General features: G+C 42.5%; 1 protein-coding gene across 1 annotated transcript in view; it reads left to right on the forward strand.

Moving 5' to 3' along the window:
• The first annotated feature begins 958 nt into the window (after nucleotides 1-958).
• The window catches only part of LOC145165032 (calcium-dependent lipid-binding protein-like), a 37,451-nt gene continuing 20,594 nt past the window's right edge, over nucleotides 959-17,815 (forward strand). Inside the window, exons 1-2 of the mRNA XM_079083670.1 lie at nucleotides 959-1,192; nucleotides 1,874-1,981. Coding sequence (XP_078939796.1) covers nucleotides 959-1,192; nucleotides 1,874-1,981 — 342 coding nt within the window. The remainder of the gene's footprint in view (nucleotides 1,193-1,873; nucleotides 1,982-17,815) is intronic.

Below are 17,815 nucleotides of genomic sequence, written 5' to 3' on the forward strand. Positions count from 1 at the left end.
TTGTTGCACAATAAACCCTAGGGCATCCTCTCTCCTGTTATCTCCTGAAGTACTAACTTTAAAACACTCAAACTTATTCCAAAAAGCTTGAAAGTTAGCAGAAACTGATCTGACTTCTATTGAATTGAATGGTTGTACAGAATAGAAATTTCGGGTTGTCACATCCCCTTATGCACTCGGCGAGTTTCCTCCATGGCAACACTCAAAAGACCTTCTGAGGTCAGATCTGTTTCTCTAACCTATAGATCTGACTTCCCAATGCTCAATAATCACGTAAAGGTCCAATCTTTACACTCATGCAACACACATAAAGCTTCTTTTGGTGAAATAGCTTCTAAAATGGCAACCTAGGCTCATATCTCAAAGGAAACAACATAAAGCCGAATGATTGGGACTCTCTGGACCTCTTAAGGTCCAGATCTAAGACTTTCTCCACAATGGGACCTCATATGCATCATAAACTATCCAAGGAAGGGTAAGGAAAACCCTAGATTCAAGGATTTACACAAAAACAGAAGGAAAGGGGCGAAATACTACCTCAAAATGGAGATCCTTGCTTAGATGTCTCAGAATAACAACCTCCTTTGGTCCTTCAAGCTGAATCCCTTCACTTCATTTGAAAAACCACACCAAAATTACTTGATTTCATCACAAGAACTCTTCCTTGGCTCCAATGGAGATTTAGGGTTTCTCACAGGAGATATGAGGCGCACCCAAGGTCATAAGTTCCTTTAAATAGGCTCCAACCCTGGAACTTAGGGTTTTCTCTGCCCAGCACCTACTCGGCGAGTCCATCCTTGGACTCGTCGAGTCCGCTCATTAAATCCACGCGGCAATCTCGACTCGACTCGGCGAGTTGGTCCCTCAACTCGTCGAGTCCCTCCTCAAATCTCAAGATTAACATACACAATCATGTCCCTGGAAATCCGGTCGTTACAGGTTGAAGGTTTGCTCAGCTATGCCTACAGAAGATTTTATGAACATAAGGTTCAAGGGATTTGTAGGAGTCGATAGAGTATTGGATGAATTCACTTTGGCAGAGCTGTCGTTTATGAATCCATATGACTGGATCTCTTTGTTCAACATTGTTGTGAAAGATGAGAAGAAATACGAGCCCATCGTTGCCCATCTAAGAAGAATGCTTATCTGCTATATCCTAGTGATTGCGAAGATGGATACAGAGATAGCACTGGTTTAGCAGAAAAGACCCACTATGAAACCCGAAGAGGAGCCTACGAATTTTAAGAAGCTTAGGCTGGGAGTTATTCAGAAAGAAAACTGGAGTGTTGCTTATAACTTAAAGGTTGGTGATGTAGTTCAAAAGAGTATGTTCTTTCTGAGAGACAAACATCTTTACTCAACTACAGCTCTGAAGACTATTCTCTCCATGGTTGAAACCTACAAAGCGAACTCAGGTGCGGATTTGAAAAGCTTCTTAGATATGATCAAATGTATCTAAGTGTCTGAAACGTTCTTCTGAATTTAATGCCCAAAATTTTCAACACACAGAGAAGGCAACAGTGAAGACTCTCCTTTGGAATTTGACAAAAATGGGGAGATTCTTGGTTTATTAGTGTTGTGTCATTTATGTCTTATATAGGTTTATTTATTTCGAGATGGGCCTGTCCATTCTCGTTTTCATGTTTCCAGTCTTAGCCTATATATAGTGCATGCATGTAACATTAGGGTTAATGCTTTTTACGCTTTAGCAACCCTAACAGCCGTTTGTACACTCTTACAGAGAAGTTCCTTAGAACTCTTCTAGAGTTGTTTAATCAAAGCATTCGACACACGTTTGATCTTCATTGTTTTTATCTTTAATTCACTCCATTATTATAGAATCTTTCGATCTTATTTATTGTTCCTACAATAGGATAGAAATGGTGCACAAACTCTGGATCTACAAGCTCCTTATTTTCCTTTGCTTCTTCCCAAACTTCCTTCTTCTTCAAAATCACCAAAGAACACCCAAACACTCAAGGTAAGCTCAAAAATGCACTCAAGAAGGCTATGGTTTGAGATTGGCACTAAAAGGGCAATGAAGGCTGAAAGGGTAATGGACTTGAGGGACTTAAGGACTTTAAATATGGTGCAAACCCTAAAATTTAGGGTTTTCCCTTACTCGAGTACGCCCAACGTACGCCGGGATCAGCCCCGATGGGGCGCATGCACGGAGTACGTCATGCGTACCTAATGTACGCCCAGCTTACTCGCGAGCCCCTTCCCCCTTTTTGGTCTAATTAAATAGGATAATAGGTTAAATCCATACCTGGCGACTTGGGCACTACAAAATTCATGACTAATTTTATCCTTTAATGGACGTGGCGCATTTGGCCGTTGACCGTTCTCTTTGACTAGTTGACCGTTGACTTTTTTACTAGTTTTACTTTTGGTCAAACTTTGATGGATTTCAGCTTTAGACATAGGATAGACCTCTGTTTGGTTATAGGTGATCTGCATTATCTATATCTAGGTTTGCTCTTGTGATATTGTAGTTGTTTGCACCAATTAATTTTTCTCACTATACTATGTGTGACAGTAAATATATCATTTGTATGATAGGATATAGTTGTACAATTAGCGTGTGATTAAACAAGTAGATCAGAATAATCTTTTGTATATTAATTGATTGAATGTATGATGCATTTATGTGTCATGTTTGAGGGGTTGATTGTGGAACAACTCTAGATTGTGAGCCTAGATAACCATTGTTGATGACGGGACGACACTAGGTTATGAGTCAATTGTTGTTGTAGGAATAACACTAGGTTGTGATTCATGCAGAACAATGCAAGGTCGCAAACTATTTGTTTATATGCATTGTATATGTATTAGAGTATGTGGTATCTTTGGGGACTCACTAAGCTTTGTACTTATAGTTGTTGATTAAATGTTTTCAGGTAGTTATGCTGATAAGGGGAAGGGCTTGGCTTGACTGTACCACATTCACATCAATGTTAATATTTTGTTACTACTTCAGCTATTATGGCTATTACTCTGATTTTGGATACTTGCTTTTTATGATTATCAAACAAATGGGTTTTTATCTATGTTTTGAATTATTTTTCTTATTTTAAAAATGAAAATTTTGGTTTGAAATATAGGACTTTACAATACATAATTTGATTACAATATATAAAATATTATATTTGGATGAAAATACTATAAGATTTGAATATATTATACAAACTTTAATATTTTGATGAAAATATTACATAATCCTCCCTACATAAAGCAATTGAGGAATTCCATGCTCTTATTTCTAATAACACTTGGGTTCTTGTTCCATAACCTAGTAGAGTTAATGTGATACGTTTTATATGGTAGTTTAAACAAAATTTAATTTTGATGGTACCCTTGCTATCTATAATGTTTAACTTATGACCAATGGTCAAAACCACCAAGAAGGGATTGATTTTGATGAGACATTCGGTGCCGTTATGAAACCATCAACTATACAAACAATTCTCATTCTATTTTGCTGATATTGGCCGATCTATTAGCTCGATATCAAGAACACCTTCCTTTAAGGTCACCTGCACAAAACCATATACATATATAATAGGTTCTTGGGTTTCACGATCCATGACTACCAGATCTTGTATGTTTCCTTCGGTGTTCTTTATATAATCTCAAAGATAACCCAAGCGTATGGTATTATCGTATGGCAACCTGAAAATTTTATCATGTACAATAAATCGGTTCAACCAAAATTAGACTTGTTTTGCTATCCTTTAGCACTGTACAGAGTCTATTTGAGTGTTCTAAACCTAGTACCATCAAGGTAGGAGCCTAGAAAGGGGATAACTCGATGCATATCAAGCAAAATCGGGCCAAACACTCTAACATATGGAGTGTGCGGCCACACACCCATCCCAACCGCACACTCCCACCTATATATAGAACACTTAGTCATTTTGAACACTTTTTCCACTTCTTCAAAACTAGAACTCGAAATCCTCTCAAGTATCATCCAAATCTTCATCTTGATCTTCATAAAAGGTAGTAATCCTTCCTTTTATTTGTTGATACACGACCCTAACTAGCAAAACCCTTTGGTTTGATCCATGAAAACATCCATTTTTAGTCAAGAACACCAAGAACACCAAGAACACACACTAGTTTTGGACCTTAAATCACCCTTTTAAGCCTCTAAATCGGATATACAGTTGCAATAGCTTGTTATAAGCTAAAGACCCTTGAATTTACACATGAAAAACGCCATTTCATATGATCTTCAAGTGTGTACGGACGCACACACCATGTGTGCGACCGCACACACCAAGTATAGCCGCACACACTCTTTTGAGGTCCAAAAATGGCAATAAACTCCATATAAGGTTAAAGCATGAAGTAAGAAACCTTCCTAGATGAGTCCTAAAGCCTTAAAATACGTTTTGGCACATTCCATAGGGAGTGTGCGGCCGCACACACACAAATAGTGTGTAATTTGACCATACACTCCCTTGTATAGCCATATACCCCTTATATACAATCATATATGGTTGTAACACTTCAAAATAAGTGTTTACTAGTCCCTAAGGTGGTTCCAAGTCAATAATTAGTTGTTATAAGCACTAATTGTATTCATATATATATCATTATATGTTAAATAGGATCTGCGTGTGTGCACAAGTCTTCACTTGACACTTAGCATCCTATCCGACACTTTCATCCAAACCACTCACTACAGGTGAGTTCATACCCCTTAATTAACCTTTTAAATGTTTTTAAATGCTTTTATGGGGGGGGGGGGAATACAAGTTGAAAAATTTTAGTTATTATATCAATCACATGTGATTAATAACTACCAAACAAGTGGATTTCTTACTTTTCAAACTGTGTTATCAAACTGTTTTACTTCAAACTGTTTTACAAACTCTTGTACATATCAAATACTTTTATTAAACTCTTTTAAACTTATTTTCTATTAAATGTGTACCTATATAGATATAGTTATATAAGTAGGATTGAAAGGACTTAGGACTGATAGCTCACCTTACTTCCTGTTCCTTCTTTGGTTGTGGACTTAGGGTATTCAGGTTATTTGTCCGAAGGTCGTTTGAATCCTAGCTATATATTATGTATATGTATATAGGTATAAAGGTTCCTTCTTTCATTCAGTTCAATACCTTTGGGTAGCAAGGGTATACACACATGTTCATACATTCAAACAACATTACTAGTAAGCTATAATAGGTATAGTTTAGGGAGATACTAATACTATTACTAGAACAATGAAACATACAAAGAGTCAGTTCATACATGAGTCAATACTATACAGAGAGAACATAACATACATATAGAGAATACTATGATGAGAAACAAACAATACCATACAGAGAGAACATACATACATGCTAGACAGGGAGAGAACACACAATACAGCTAGCACATACATATACTAGAACATTACTATAGTTATGTGAGCCACGTAACGGGGCATGGCATTACCTGTCATGACCGTTTTTGTATCCAGAATCTCCTTAAGTGGGGAACGTATGAGTTTGTGTATAGATCTATACTGGATTGACTATCCTACACCTTGCTGCTCGCTACAGTGGGACTTGCAAGTCTACGGGTGCCAAACGTCATTTTTTCCGACATCTTACATTGTCGCGTTCTATAGTCGGTAGCAGGATACAGGCCGATCACATGGTACTTTAAATAACAATTGGTTTAAGGTAGTTAGTACAGCAGTAGTTACTTAATACCACACTACAGTACTATTTCATTTTCCCATTACATTCACTTTGTGATCTTCACACAAAATAAACAATAATGTAAAAACCATAGTTTTGGTTAATGATAGTCATATTTGGGAAAATACATACTCTTACAAGAGACACACACACAGACACTAGATGCCTTGGTAGAAGGCTACTTTTAGTAGGAAACATAGGGTTTTCTAGGGGAGTTCAAACAATTACAAACAATTACAAACATTTTCAAACTTATACATTACAGACTTACAAACACTTTCATACAAATACAGACACAAATATACTTATGAACTCACCAGCTTTAAAGCTGATAAACTCTTTCAAAATAACTTGTATTCTCAGGTCACCAGTAGACAGGTACCAGTACCAGGTTTTGAGAAGATGGAGCTCGTTCAAGACTCATCTTTTATTTTGATGTATATTGTTGGTGTCTATATAACTTGACAGAACACACTTGTATTAAATTATATTATTAATGCAATGGATGATGTTGTTGCTTGTTTACTACTTTGCATTGTTGTGATACTGTACATGACGTCCTCCACCCCCGAACGATTCCGCCGTTCCGGTTTTGGGGTGTGACAGATTGGTATCAGAGCATTGTTTATAGTGAATCGAGTGTATCAACCCATAAAAGATATACGAACTATAAACACAGCGGGATTAAAATACTCAAATAAAGAGTTTATACTTTTAAATAATAAAATATTTAACCAAGTATACATACATGCATTCATACTAAAATCAGTGTCACTAGGACAAAACAAAAGTATTACGATTGTTGGGCAGCACAAGTAGACTTAGAGACATATGGTCAACCCTGGGAAGATGTAGCCTGATCAACTACATTATCCGAGGAGTGATTAGCATGTGCCTAAGTGTAGTTGTGAGGTTGCAACAAGTCTAAAAACTTACCAACACTACTACAATGAGAACAGTAGAACATAACATAAACTTAAAATACTATAGGAGTATTTTGTGTTACTATAATTACTTATCTGAGAACTAAAGGTCTTTATTAGTATATCAATAGTTGCTGAGTGGATACGCTAAAGTTATATGTATCTAGGATATCATAGACTTAGAATCTGATCTTTGCTTTACTTCCTGTTCCTTGTTTGGTTGTGGGCTTAGAGTTAGGGTCACTTATTCGAAGGTTTATCCTGTCTCGGTTACATATGACTGGTATGCACTACGCAAATGTTGAAGTAACTGATAAAGATCATCTTATAATTATCTAATTAGTTCGTCTATTTAGTTATTTCTTATATCCCTTTTCTCGCGTAGATCATGGCTGGATTCCATATCCCCGGAGACCCGTACTATCCCAACCACGGCAATGCTGGATGGTTGGGAGAAGAGCCAGATGATGATCACCCAATACCTTTGGATGATCACGAAGCTGAAGGTTTTTCTGATGGTTCTGACTCAGAGCCAGAAGTCAACAACCTACCCCCAGCTGCTCAAGACCCAAACCCAAACCATCGTCCAATATTTCAAGGACCCACACCTTTGTGGGCCACAAACTTGAATAGATAGAGTCAGGAACAGGGTCAACCCATTCCCTACAATGGAGACAGAAGCTTCTACAACCTCACCGAGGGAGGTTCAGCTGACAGGGTCCTACCCATCATGGTTCATAGGATTTCTCGGAACACCGAGAAAGGTCGAGCAGCTATCGACCGAGTCGTGGAGATTGACGCCAACTCTGGCGTTAACACTGTCCGCATTTGCCAACTAGAGTCTGCTCATGAAAGGACTCAGGTCCGCAATGCAGTTCTGCAGAGGGAACTTGCTGAAACCCAAGCTGAAGTCAGGGAACTTCGAGCTCAGCAAGTAAGATCTGAAAGGCGCATGAGGGACATAGAACGCCTTCTGTCGGATTCAAGAACTCACTCTAGTAGTTCTCGTCGCCGATAGAGTCTCATCGACTTCTCTTTTGGATATAATATAGTTTATGTAAAAACTTTAGTCTAATTTCCTAGACTTGTAAATCTTAGACCTGTTAGGTCTTGATTAGGTCGTAGTTCTGTCAAAATTTTCCCATCTTGGTTGATGTAAGGCCTACTTCTAGGTCATTTTTCCGAACTTATTACATCTGTAATTCCAGTAATATTGACAGATATCTAATCTCATGGAAATTATTATCCAAATGCTATCATCTCTTAGTACTAGATCTACATTCAATCGTGCTATTCAATTGTGTTGTTGGGCTATGGAGAGTTAGTCCATGAGTCATTCTCATAAATTCTCCCTATTAAATTCTTATCAATATCCACATCTTTCTAAACTTATAGTTAAAAGATGCCTCCACGTCTATCAATAAGACGCGATCCTCCATCAACTGTAACACCACCTGCTCCTCAAATCGATACGGCAGCACTGAATGTTGCTGTAGCTGCGGCTGTGGCTACAGCCATGGCTCAATACCATTCTTCTGGTTCCACTGGAGGAGGAACCCCTATTCAATCTACTCATGGTGAAGCTCCTGTGCGCTTGAGAGAGTGCTCCTATAAGGACTTCACTAACTGCAAGCCCAAGTCCTTTAGAGGGACTGGCGGAGTCATTGCCCTCTCGCAATGGTTCGAGAAGACCGAATCAGTTTTCGAAATCTGCTCTTGTCCAGAAGGGAGCAAGGTCAAGTTTGTTGCTTGCACCTTTGAAGACAAAGCCCTTACATGGTGGAATAGCCATGTAAAGTCACTATCTCTTGTGGTGGCTAATGCTATGGGCTGGGAAACTTTAAGAGACCTCATGATTGAGGAGTACTGCCCGAGGGGCGAAATCCAAAAACTGGAGGAGGAACTATGGAGCCTAACCATGAAGGGCTCCGACATAGTCTCCTACACCGCCAGGTTCTGTGAACTCGTGGTCCTCTGTCCCAACATGGTTCATACAGAGAGGAAGAAGATAGAGAGATTCATATGGGGGCTAGTGCCTCCATTCCAGGGAAATGTTTTGGCTTCAAACCCCACTACATTCGATAGTGCCAAGCGATTGGCACAACGGCTTATAGACCATGGGGTTCGTACCCCGGCCGCAACAACAACTCTGGCCATCTCGGAACCTTCCAAAACCGCTGATTCCAAGCGGAAGCTCTGGGATGACAAGAAGAAGAAGAAGGCTGCCAAAAAGCAGCGGGTCGTGGCAGTTCATGCTGCGATAGCACCTGCCACTGCTGCTGCTCCGGTAAAGCAGTACGCTGGAAGCTTGCCTAAGTGCAACCAGTGCAACTTCCACCACACAGGAGCCTGCCGGGAAATGTAGTGTTCGAACTGCAACAGGAAGGGACATACCGTCCGTTTCTGCAAAGCTCCAGCGAGGCCACTCAACCAAGTCCCCGGCGCAGGAGTGGGCCAAGCTTGCTACAGTTGTAGCGAGGTGGGCCACTACAAGAGGGACTGCCCAAAGGCAGGGAATGCCGGTAGAGTGGGAAGAGTTCTGGCCATAGGCCACGAGGAAGCGGTTGCCGACCCCACAGTGGTCACTGGTACGTTTCTCCTCGATAACTCTTATGCATGCATACTATTTGATAGTGGAGCGGAGAGGAGTTTCGTGAACCAAAAATTTTCTCATTTACTTAAGCAAAAATCACGAGCACTTAAAGAACCGTTCACTGTAGAAATGGCTAATGGAAAGACAGAGAGCACTAGCAGTATATTCATAGGGTGTACCCTAACACTAGATAGCCATTCATTTTCGATCGACCTCATGCCGGTCTCAATTAAAAGTTTCAACGTCATTATCGGCATGGATTGGTTGAGTCTTCATCGTGCCGACATCAAGTGTTATGAAAAGGCAGTTCGCCTTAATCTGCCGTCTGGCGAAACTCTAGTAGTTTATGGCGACAAACCCGGCACTAACCTTCGTATCATCTCGAGCATTCAAGCTCAGAAATTCTTGCGAAAGGAATGCCGCACATTTCTTGCTCATGTGGTCGATGTGAGCCAAGAAACGAAAGACATTAAGAACATTCCAGTAGTATGCGACTTTCCCGATATCTTTCCAGAGGAACTCCCAGGATTACCTCTGCAACATCAAGTTGAGTTCAGAATCGACTTAGTTCCAGGGGCTACCCCCGTAGCGAAATCGCCCTATCGTTTAGCACCTGCAGAGATGCAAGAACTATCCGGTCAACTTAACGAACTGCTCAGCAAGGGCTTTATAAGACCAAGCTTCTCACCCTGGGGAGCTCCAGTCTTGTTCGTCAAGAAGAAAGACGGATTGTTTTATATGTGCATCGACTACAGGGAGCTCCACAAACTGACCATCAAAAATCGTTACCCTCTGCCTCGCATTGACGATTTATTTGATCAACTGCAAGGGGCGAGCTTCTTTTTAAAAATCGATCTAAGATCCGGATATCACCAACTACGAGTGCTAGGGGAGGATGTCCCGAAGACAGCCTTCTGAACTCGTTATGGGCACTACGAATTCGTAGTGATGCCGTTCGGATTAACCAACGCGCCCGCAGTATTCATGGATTTAATGAATAGGGTGTGTCGTCCTTACTTGGATCAGTTTGTCATCGTCTTCATCGACGACATACTTATCTACTCTCGTAGTAAAGAGGAGCATGGTCAACATCTGCGACTAGTCTTAGAAACGCTGTGTTCGGAGAAGCTCTATGCGAAGTTCTCGAAATGCGAATTTTGGATCCGAAGAATCGAATTCTTAGGGCACGTGGTTAGCGAAGAGGGAATACACATGGACCCTTCCAAAATCAAAGCCATTGAGAGCTGGTCAGCACCGAAGACGCCTACAGAAATTCGTCAATTTCTAGGCCTCGCTGGCTACTATCGCAGGTTCATTCAGAACTTCTCCCGCATCGCGAAACCTCTTACAACACTGACCTAGAAGGGCGTGGCCTTTGACTGGGAAGAGAAGCAGGAGAGAGCGTTCCAAACGCTTAAGCGAGCCTTGTGCACCGCACCAATACTATCCCTCCCCGAAGGGATAAAAGACTTCGTCGTCTATTGCGATGCGTCAAATCAAGGACTCGGATGTGTTCTGATGCAACGAGGTAAGGTCATCGCCTACGCCTCGAGACAGCTGAAGACACACGAGGTCAACTACACTACTCACGATCTTGAGGTAGGAGCAGTTGTGTTTTCTCTGAAGATCTGGAGACACTACCTGTATGGAACAAAAAGCACTATCTTTACAGACCACAAAAGCGTACAACACATATTCGACCAGAAGGAGCTCAACATGAGACAACGACGGTGGGTCGAGCTACTCAGTGATTCCGAATGCGAAATTCGTTATCATCCGGGTAAAGCCAACGTAGTAGCGGACGCCCTAAGTCGAAAAGAATATTCTGGTCATAGAGTCAAATCATTGACTATGACTATCCATTCACACTTGTCCACACAAATTAAGGAAGCTCACCTCGACGCTTTGAAACCTGAAAATGTGGCGGGTGAATCCCTGAGAGGGATGGATAAGAACTTGGAAGTCAAGGGTGGCGGAGCTTATTATCTCATGGATCAGATCTGGACCCCGAAACGTGGTGGTTTCAGAGACTTGGTCATGAACGAGGCGCACAACACTCGTTATTCCGTCCACCCAGGTTCAGATAAGATGTGTCTGGATCTTAAAAAGCTATACTGGTGGCCTAACATGAAAGCAGAGACTGCTACCTTCGTGACTAAATGCCTTACTTGCGCCAAGGTCAAGGTCGAATACCAGAAGCCGTCAGGATTACTCCAGCAACCGGAGATACCTGAATGGAAGTGGGAGCGGATCACTATGGACTTCATAACCAAGTTGCCCAAGACAACGGGTGGACTTGATACCATATGGGTCATCGTCGACAGATTGACCAAGTCCGCACACTTCCTGCCTATCAAAGTAACAGACAAGATGGAGAAGCTTACAAGAACCTACATTCGGGAGATTGTACGACTGCACGGTGTTCCCATATCCATTATCTCGGACAGAGATAGTAGATTCACTTCGAGGTTCTGGCAGTCGTTACAAATTTCCCTAGGAACTAGGCTGGACATGAGTACCGCCTACCATCCACAGACCGACGGACAAAGTGAGAGGACTATCCAAACCTTGGAAGATATGTTGCGAGCCTGTATGATCGACTTTGGGAAAGCATGGGATACTCATTTACCCCTTGTCGAATTTTCCTACAACAACAGTTATCACACGAGCATAAAGGTTGCTCCATTCGAGGCCCTCTATGGCCGAAAGTGCAGATCCCCTATGTGCTGGGCTGAGGTGGGTAATACCCAGTTAGCTAAAGGACGAGTTCCTGAAAGCACTCTCACAGGTCCAGAGATCATTTGGGAAACGATAGAGAAGATCGTTCAGATTCGTGAACGATTGAAATCCTCTAGAGACCGACAGAAAAGCTACGCAGATAAACGAAGGAAACCGTTGGAATTCCAGGTGGGCGACCGTGTTCTCTTGAAGGTCTCACCCTGGAAGGGCTTAATACGCTTTGGAAAGCGTGGAAAGCTAAATCCAAGATACATAGGGCCTTTCGAGATTCTCGCTAGGATCGGCCCTGTAGCTTACAAACTTAACTTACCACTCGAACTCAGTAACGTACATTCTACTTTCCACGTCTCGAACTTGAAAAAGTGTCCGTCCGACGAGACTCTTGTAATCCCACTCGACGAGATCGAGATCGAGGTCATAAGTTCCTTTAAATAGGCTCAACCCCGGAACTTAGGGTTTTCTCTGCCCAGCACCTACTCGGCGACTCGTCGAAGTTTCACGACAGAACCGGCACGACACAGCGCGACGTAAATAGTGAATTTACGATAGAGCGATATTTAGCGTTAGCGATCTAAATGAAAGTCGTAGAATACGTTAAACCGAGAGCATGCATAAAAAGAACACCCAAATCTAACTTCGTACGAGGAAGTTATGATTTTTCGAAGTTTCGGCTTAGCAATATGCAGCCCGAAATTCGAATAATAGATCGAGCGGTTTTTAGCCGACACAACCTAAACAAGAATCGAATATATCGTTAATAGTAGTGTAACGATAAAAAGACAGACGAAAACGGACGTCGGATGAAGAAGTTATGAATTTTTAGCGGACTTTTCCTGTCCCGGCCCGTTAAAAATATAATATTAAAAATAAAGTCAAAATTAACCGATGGAGTCTAAACGAAAGTTGTAGAGCATAATTTTACCTACGCGTGGATATAAAGAACGTCAAAAACGGAGTTCGTATGAGAAAGATATGAATTTCTGAAGTTCGGAGCACAAACTTCGAGACCTGACTGCGTTCACGACATGAACACAATGTTCACGACGTGAACTCAGTGAACGACACCTTTCGAGCCTAGAAGACACACGCCATACCTAGGGGATGACCAGGATCAAAAGTCACGACGTGAATATACCTGGTTCACGACGTGAATGTGATTTTTCAGCCTATAAATAGGAATCGAAGCTCTCCGGATTTGGTTGTCATTTTCTAACCTCTCTCCTACTTTTTTTCATCTTTAAGACCCTCTACACTTCCCCGACACCCCGGTTACATATCGACATCCGAAACATCCTGACGCCCCGAAGATTCCGATAAAAAGAGTTTTCGAGCCGAAACTTTGCCCGCGTGAAGCCTGGTTTTTGAGAAAACATCCCGGTTTCATCGAAGAATATTATTTTTAGAGCCGAAGTACTATCCAATCGTCTTCTTAACAAATGAGTGTATAGTCACTTTCATATTACACATAAATATGAAGTGTTTTATATAAAATACGTGCTATGTGTATATATGTTGTTTATTTATTTGAGATGGATGTTGAATGAATGTTTTATACAAGTTTAAAATGATTTAAAATGTATATATATTTTATCTTCAAATATGTTGGGTAAAACATGGGTAGATAAAGAATGAGGGATGAAAGTACGATACAGATGTACGTTGGTAGCTATGAATTTAGTACCGTATAGATGTACGTTGGTAGCTATGGATTTAGTACCTTAGCATTTATGGACTTAGTGCCTGTTGTATAAACCCTGGCGACGATGTGACTTAGTGCCTGTTGTAGCTATGGATTTAGTACGGTATAGATCTACGTTGGTAGCTATGAATTCCAAAGGTTACCTTCTCTTGTCTGCGTAGCTTTTCTGTCGGTCTCTAGAGGCTTTCAGTCGTTCACAAATCTGAACGATCTTCTCTGTCGTTTCCCGAATGATTTCCGGACCTGTGAGAGTGCTGTCAGGAATTCGTCCTTTAGCTAACTGAGTGTCACCCACCTCAGCCAACACAGAAGGGATCTACACTTACGGCCATAGAGGGCTTCAAATGGAGCATCCCATGCCTTCTAAAAGTCTATCACATAGGCTCACAACATATCTTCCAAAGTTTGAATAGTCCTCTCACTTTGTCCGTCGGTTTGCGGATGGTAGGCTGTACTCATGTCCATCCTAGTTCCCAGGGAATTTTGTAGCGACTGCCAAAACCTTGAAGTGAATCTACTATCTCTATCAGAGATAATGGATATGGGAAAACCATGCAGTCGTACAATCTCCCTAATGTATGTCGTAGTTAGTTTCTCCATCTTGTCAGTTTCTTTGATAGGCAGGAAGTGTGCGGACTTTGTTAACCTGTCTACGATCACCCAAATGTTATCGAGACCACCCGATGTCTTGGGCAACTTGGTTATGAAGTCCATTGTGATCCGCTCCCACTTCCATTCAGGTATCTCTGGTTGTTGAAGTAAACCTGAGGGTTTCTGGTATTCGACCTTAACCTTGGCGCAAGTAAGGCACTTGCTCACGAAGGTAGCAATCTCTGCTTTCATGTTAGGCCACCAGTATAGCTTTTTAAGATCCAGACACATCTTATCTGAACCTGGGTGGACGGAATATCGAGTGTTGTGTGCCTCGGTCATGACCAAGTCTCTGAAACCACCGTGTCTCGGTGTCCAGATCCGATCCATGAGATATAAGGCTCCACTACCCTTGACTTCTAAGTTTTTATCCATCCCTCTCAGGGATTCACCCACCACATTTTCAGGTTTCAAGGCTTCTAGCTGAGCCTCGTTAATTTGTGTGGACAGATGTGAATGGATAGTCATAGTCAATGATTTGACTCTACGACCAGAGCATTCCTTCCGACTTAGGGCGTCAGCTACTACATTGGCTTTGCCGGGATGATAACGAATTTCGCATTCGTAGTTACTAAGTAGCTCAACCCACCGTCGTTGTCTCATATTGAGCTCCTTCTGGTCAAATATATGTTGGAGGCTTTTGTAGTCTGTAAAGATAGTGCTTTTTATACCATACAGGTAGTGTCTCTAGATCTTCAGAGCAAATACCACTGCTCCTAACTCAAGATCCTGTGTGGTGTAGTTGACCTCGTGTGTCTTTAGCTTTCTTGAGGCATAGGCGATGACCTTACCTCGTTGCATCAAAACACAGCCAAGCCCTTGGTTGGATGCATCGCAATAAACCACAAAGTCTTCTATCCCTTCGGGTAGGGATAGTATCAGTGCAGTGCATAAGGCTCATTTTAGCGTTTGGAACGCTTTCTCTTGTTTCTCTTCCCATTCAAAGGCCACACCTTTCTGGGTCAATGTTGTAAGCGGTTTCGCAATCCGAGAGAAGTTCTGAATGAACCTGCGATAGTAGCCAGCGAGGCCTAGAAATTGACGAATTTCTGTAGGCGTCTTCGGTGCTGACCAGTTCTCAATGGCCTTAATTTTGGAAGGGTCCACATGAATTCCCTCTTCGCTAACCACGTGACCCAAGAATTCGACTCTTCGAATCCAAAATTCGCATTTAGAGAACTTCACATAAAGCTTCTCTGATCGCAGTGTTCCTAAGACCTGACGTAGATGTTGACTATGTTCCTCCTTACTACGAGAGTATATAAGTAAGTCATCGATGAATACAATGACGAATTGATCCAAGTAAGGACGGAACACCCTATTCATTAAGTCCATGAATAATGTGGGCGCATTGGTCAATCCGAACGGCATCACTACAAACTCGTAGTGTCCATAATGATTTCGGAAGGCTGTCTTCGGGACATCCTCCTCTAACACTCGTAACTGGTGATACCCGGATCTCAGATCTACCTTTGAAAAGTAATTCGCCCCTTGCAGTTGGTCGAACAAGTCGTCTATGCATAGCAGAGGGTAACGATTCTTGACGGTCAGTTTGTTCAGTTCTCTGTAGTCGATGCACATACGGAACGATCCGTCTTTCTTCTTGACGAACAAGACCGGTGCTCCCTAGGGTGAGAAGTTTGGTCTAATGAAACCCTTGATGAGCAACTCGTTAAGTTGACTGGATAGCTCCTACATCTCAGCTGGTGCTAGACGATAGGGAGATTTGGCTACTGGGGTAGCTCCTGGAACTAAGTCGATTCTGAACTCGACTTGACGCTGCGGAGGTAATCCTGGTAGTTCTTCTGGAAAGATGTCGGTAAAGTCGCGTACTTCTGGGATGTTCTTTATGTCTTTTGTCTCTTGGCTCATATCGACTAAATGAGCAAGGAATGCGCGACATTCCTTTCGTAAGTACTTCTGGGCTTGTATGCTCGAGATAATACGAAGGTTCGTGTCTGGCTTGTCGTCATAGATCACTAGAGTTTCGCTAGACGGTAGATTAAGGCGAACGATCTTTTCGTAACACATGATGTCGGCACGATGAGAACTCAACCAGTCTATGCCGATAATGACGTCGAAACTTTTAATCGAGACCGACATGAGGTCGATTGGAAATGAATGGCTATCTAGAGTTAGTGTACATCCTATGTATATGCAGCTAGTGCTCTCTGTCTTTCCGTTAGCCATTTCTACAGTGAATGGTTCTTTAAGTGCACGTGGTTTTTGTTTAAGTAAGTGAGCAAATTTCTGGTTCACAAAACTCCTCTCCGCTACACTATCAAACAGTATGCATACATATGAGTTATCGAGGAGAAACGTACCAGTGACCACTGTGGGGTCGGCTACCGCTTCCTCGTGGCCTATAGCCAAAACTCTTCCCACTCCGCCGGCATTCCCTGCCTTCGGGCAGTTTCTCTTGTAGTGGTCCACCTCACCACATCCGTAGCAAGCCTGGCCCACACCAACGCCGGGGACTTGGGTGATTGGCCTTGCCTGAGCCTTGTAGAAACGGGCAGTGTGCCCTTTCTTGTCGCAGTTAGCGCACTTCATTTCCCGGCAGGGTCTATTATGGTGGAAGCTGCATTTGTTGCACTTAGGCAAGCTTCCAACATACTTCTTCATCGACGCAGTAGCAGTAGGTGTTATTGTAGCATGAACAGCTACAACCTGCTGCTTTTTGGCAGCGTTTTACGCCGCGTTCTTCTTCTTGTTATCCCAGAACTTCCGCTTGTTGTCAGCGGCCTTGGAGGGTTCTGGGATTGCCAGGGTTGTTGTCGTTGTCGGGGTGCGGACTCCATGATCAATGAGCCGCTGTGCCAATCGCTTGGCACTGTCAAAGGTAGTGGGGTATGAAGCTAATACATTCCCCTGAAATGGAGGCAACAGCCCCCAGATATACCTCTCTATCTTCTTTCCCTCAGTAGGGACCATTCCCGGACATAGTGCCACCAGATCGCTGAATCTGGCAGTGTAGGAGACTATGTCGGAGCCCTTCATGGTTAGGCTCCACAATTCATGTTCAAGTTTCTGAACCTCGCCCCTCGGGCAGCATTCCTCTACCATGAGCTCCTTCAGAGCTTCCCAACCCATAGCATTAGCCACTATTAGAGTTAGTGACTTGACATGACTATTCCACCACGTCAAGGCTCTGTCCATGAAGGTGCAGGCAGCAAATTTAACTTTGCTCCCTTCCAGACAGGAGCAGATCTCAAAGATCAACTCCGTTTTCTCGAACCATTGCGAGAGGGCAATGATTCCGCCAGTCCCGTTGAAGGTCCTGGGCTTGCAGTTGGTGAAGTCCTTATACGAGCACTCTCTAGAGCGCACTGGAGCATTACCTTGAGTGGAATGAACCGTTGTTCCACTCCCGCTAGTTCTACTAGCACTGAATTGAGCTAGGGCTTCCGTAACAGCCGCATTCACTGCAGCTTGGATAGCTACTGGATTGTATAGTGGAGGAGGTGGTGGTGGTTGTTGATTCGGAGTTATCGGAGTAGTGCGTCTC

Source organism: Lactuca virosa, chromosome 3 (genome assembly GCF_052849685.1).
Source record: "Lactuca virosa cultivar CGN04683 chromosome 3, Lactuca_virosa_CGN04683_v6, whole genome shotgun sequence".
Lineage (NCBI taxonomy): Eukaryota > Viridiplantae > Streptophyta > Magnoliopsida > Asterales > Asteraceae > Lactuca > Lactuca virosa.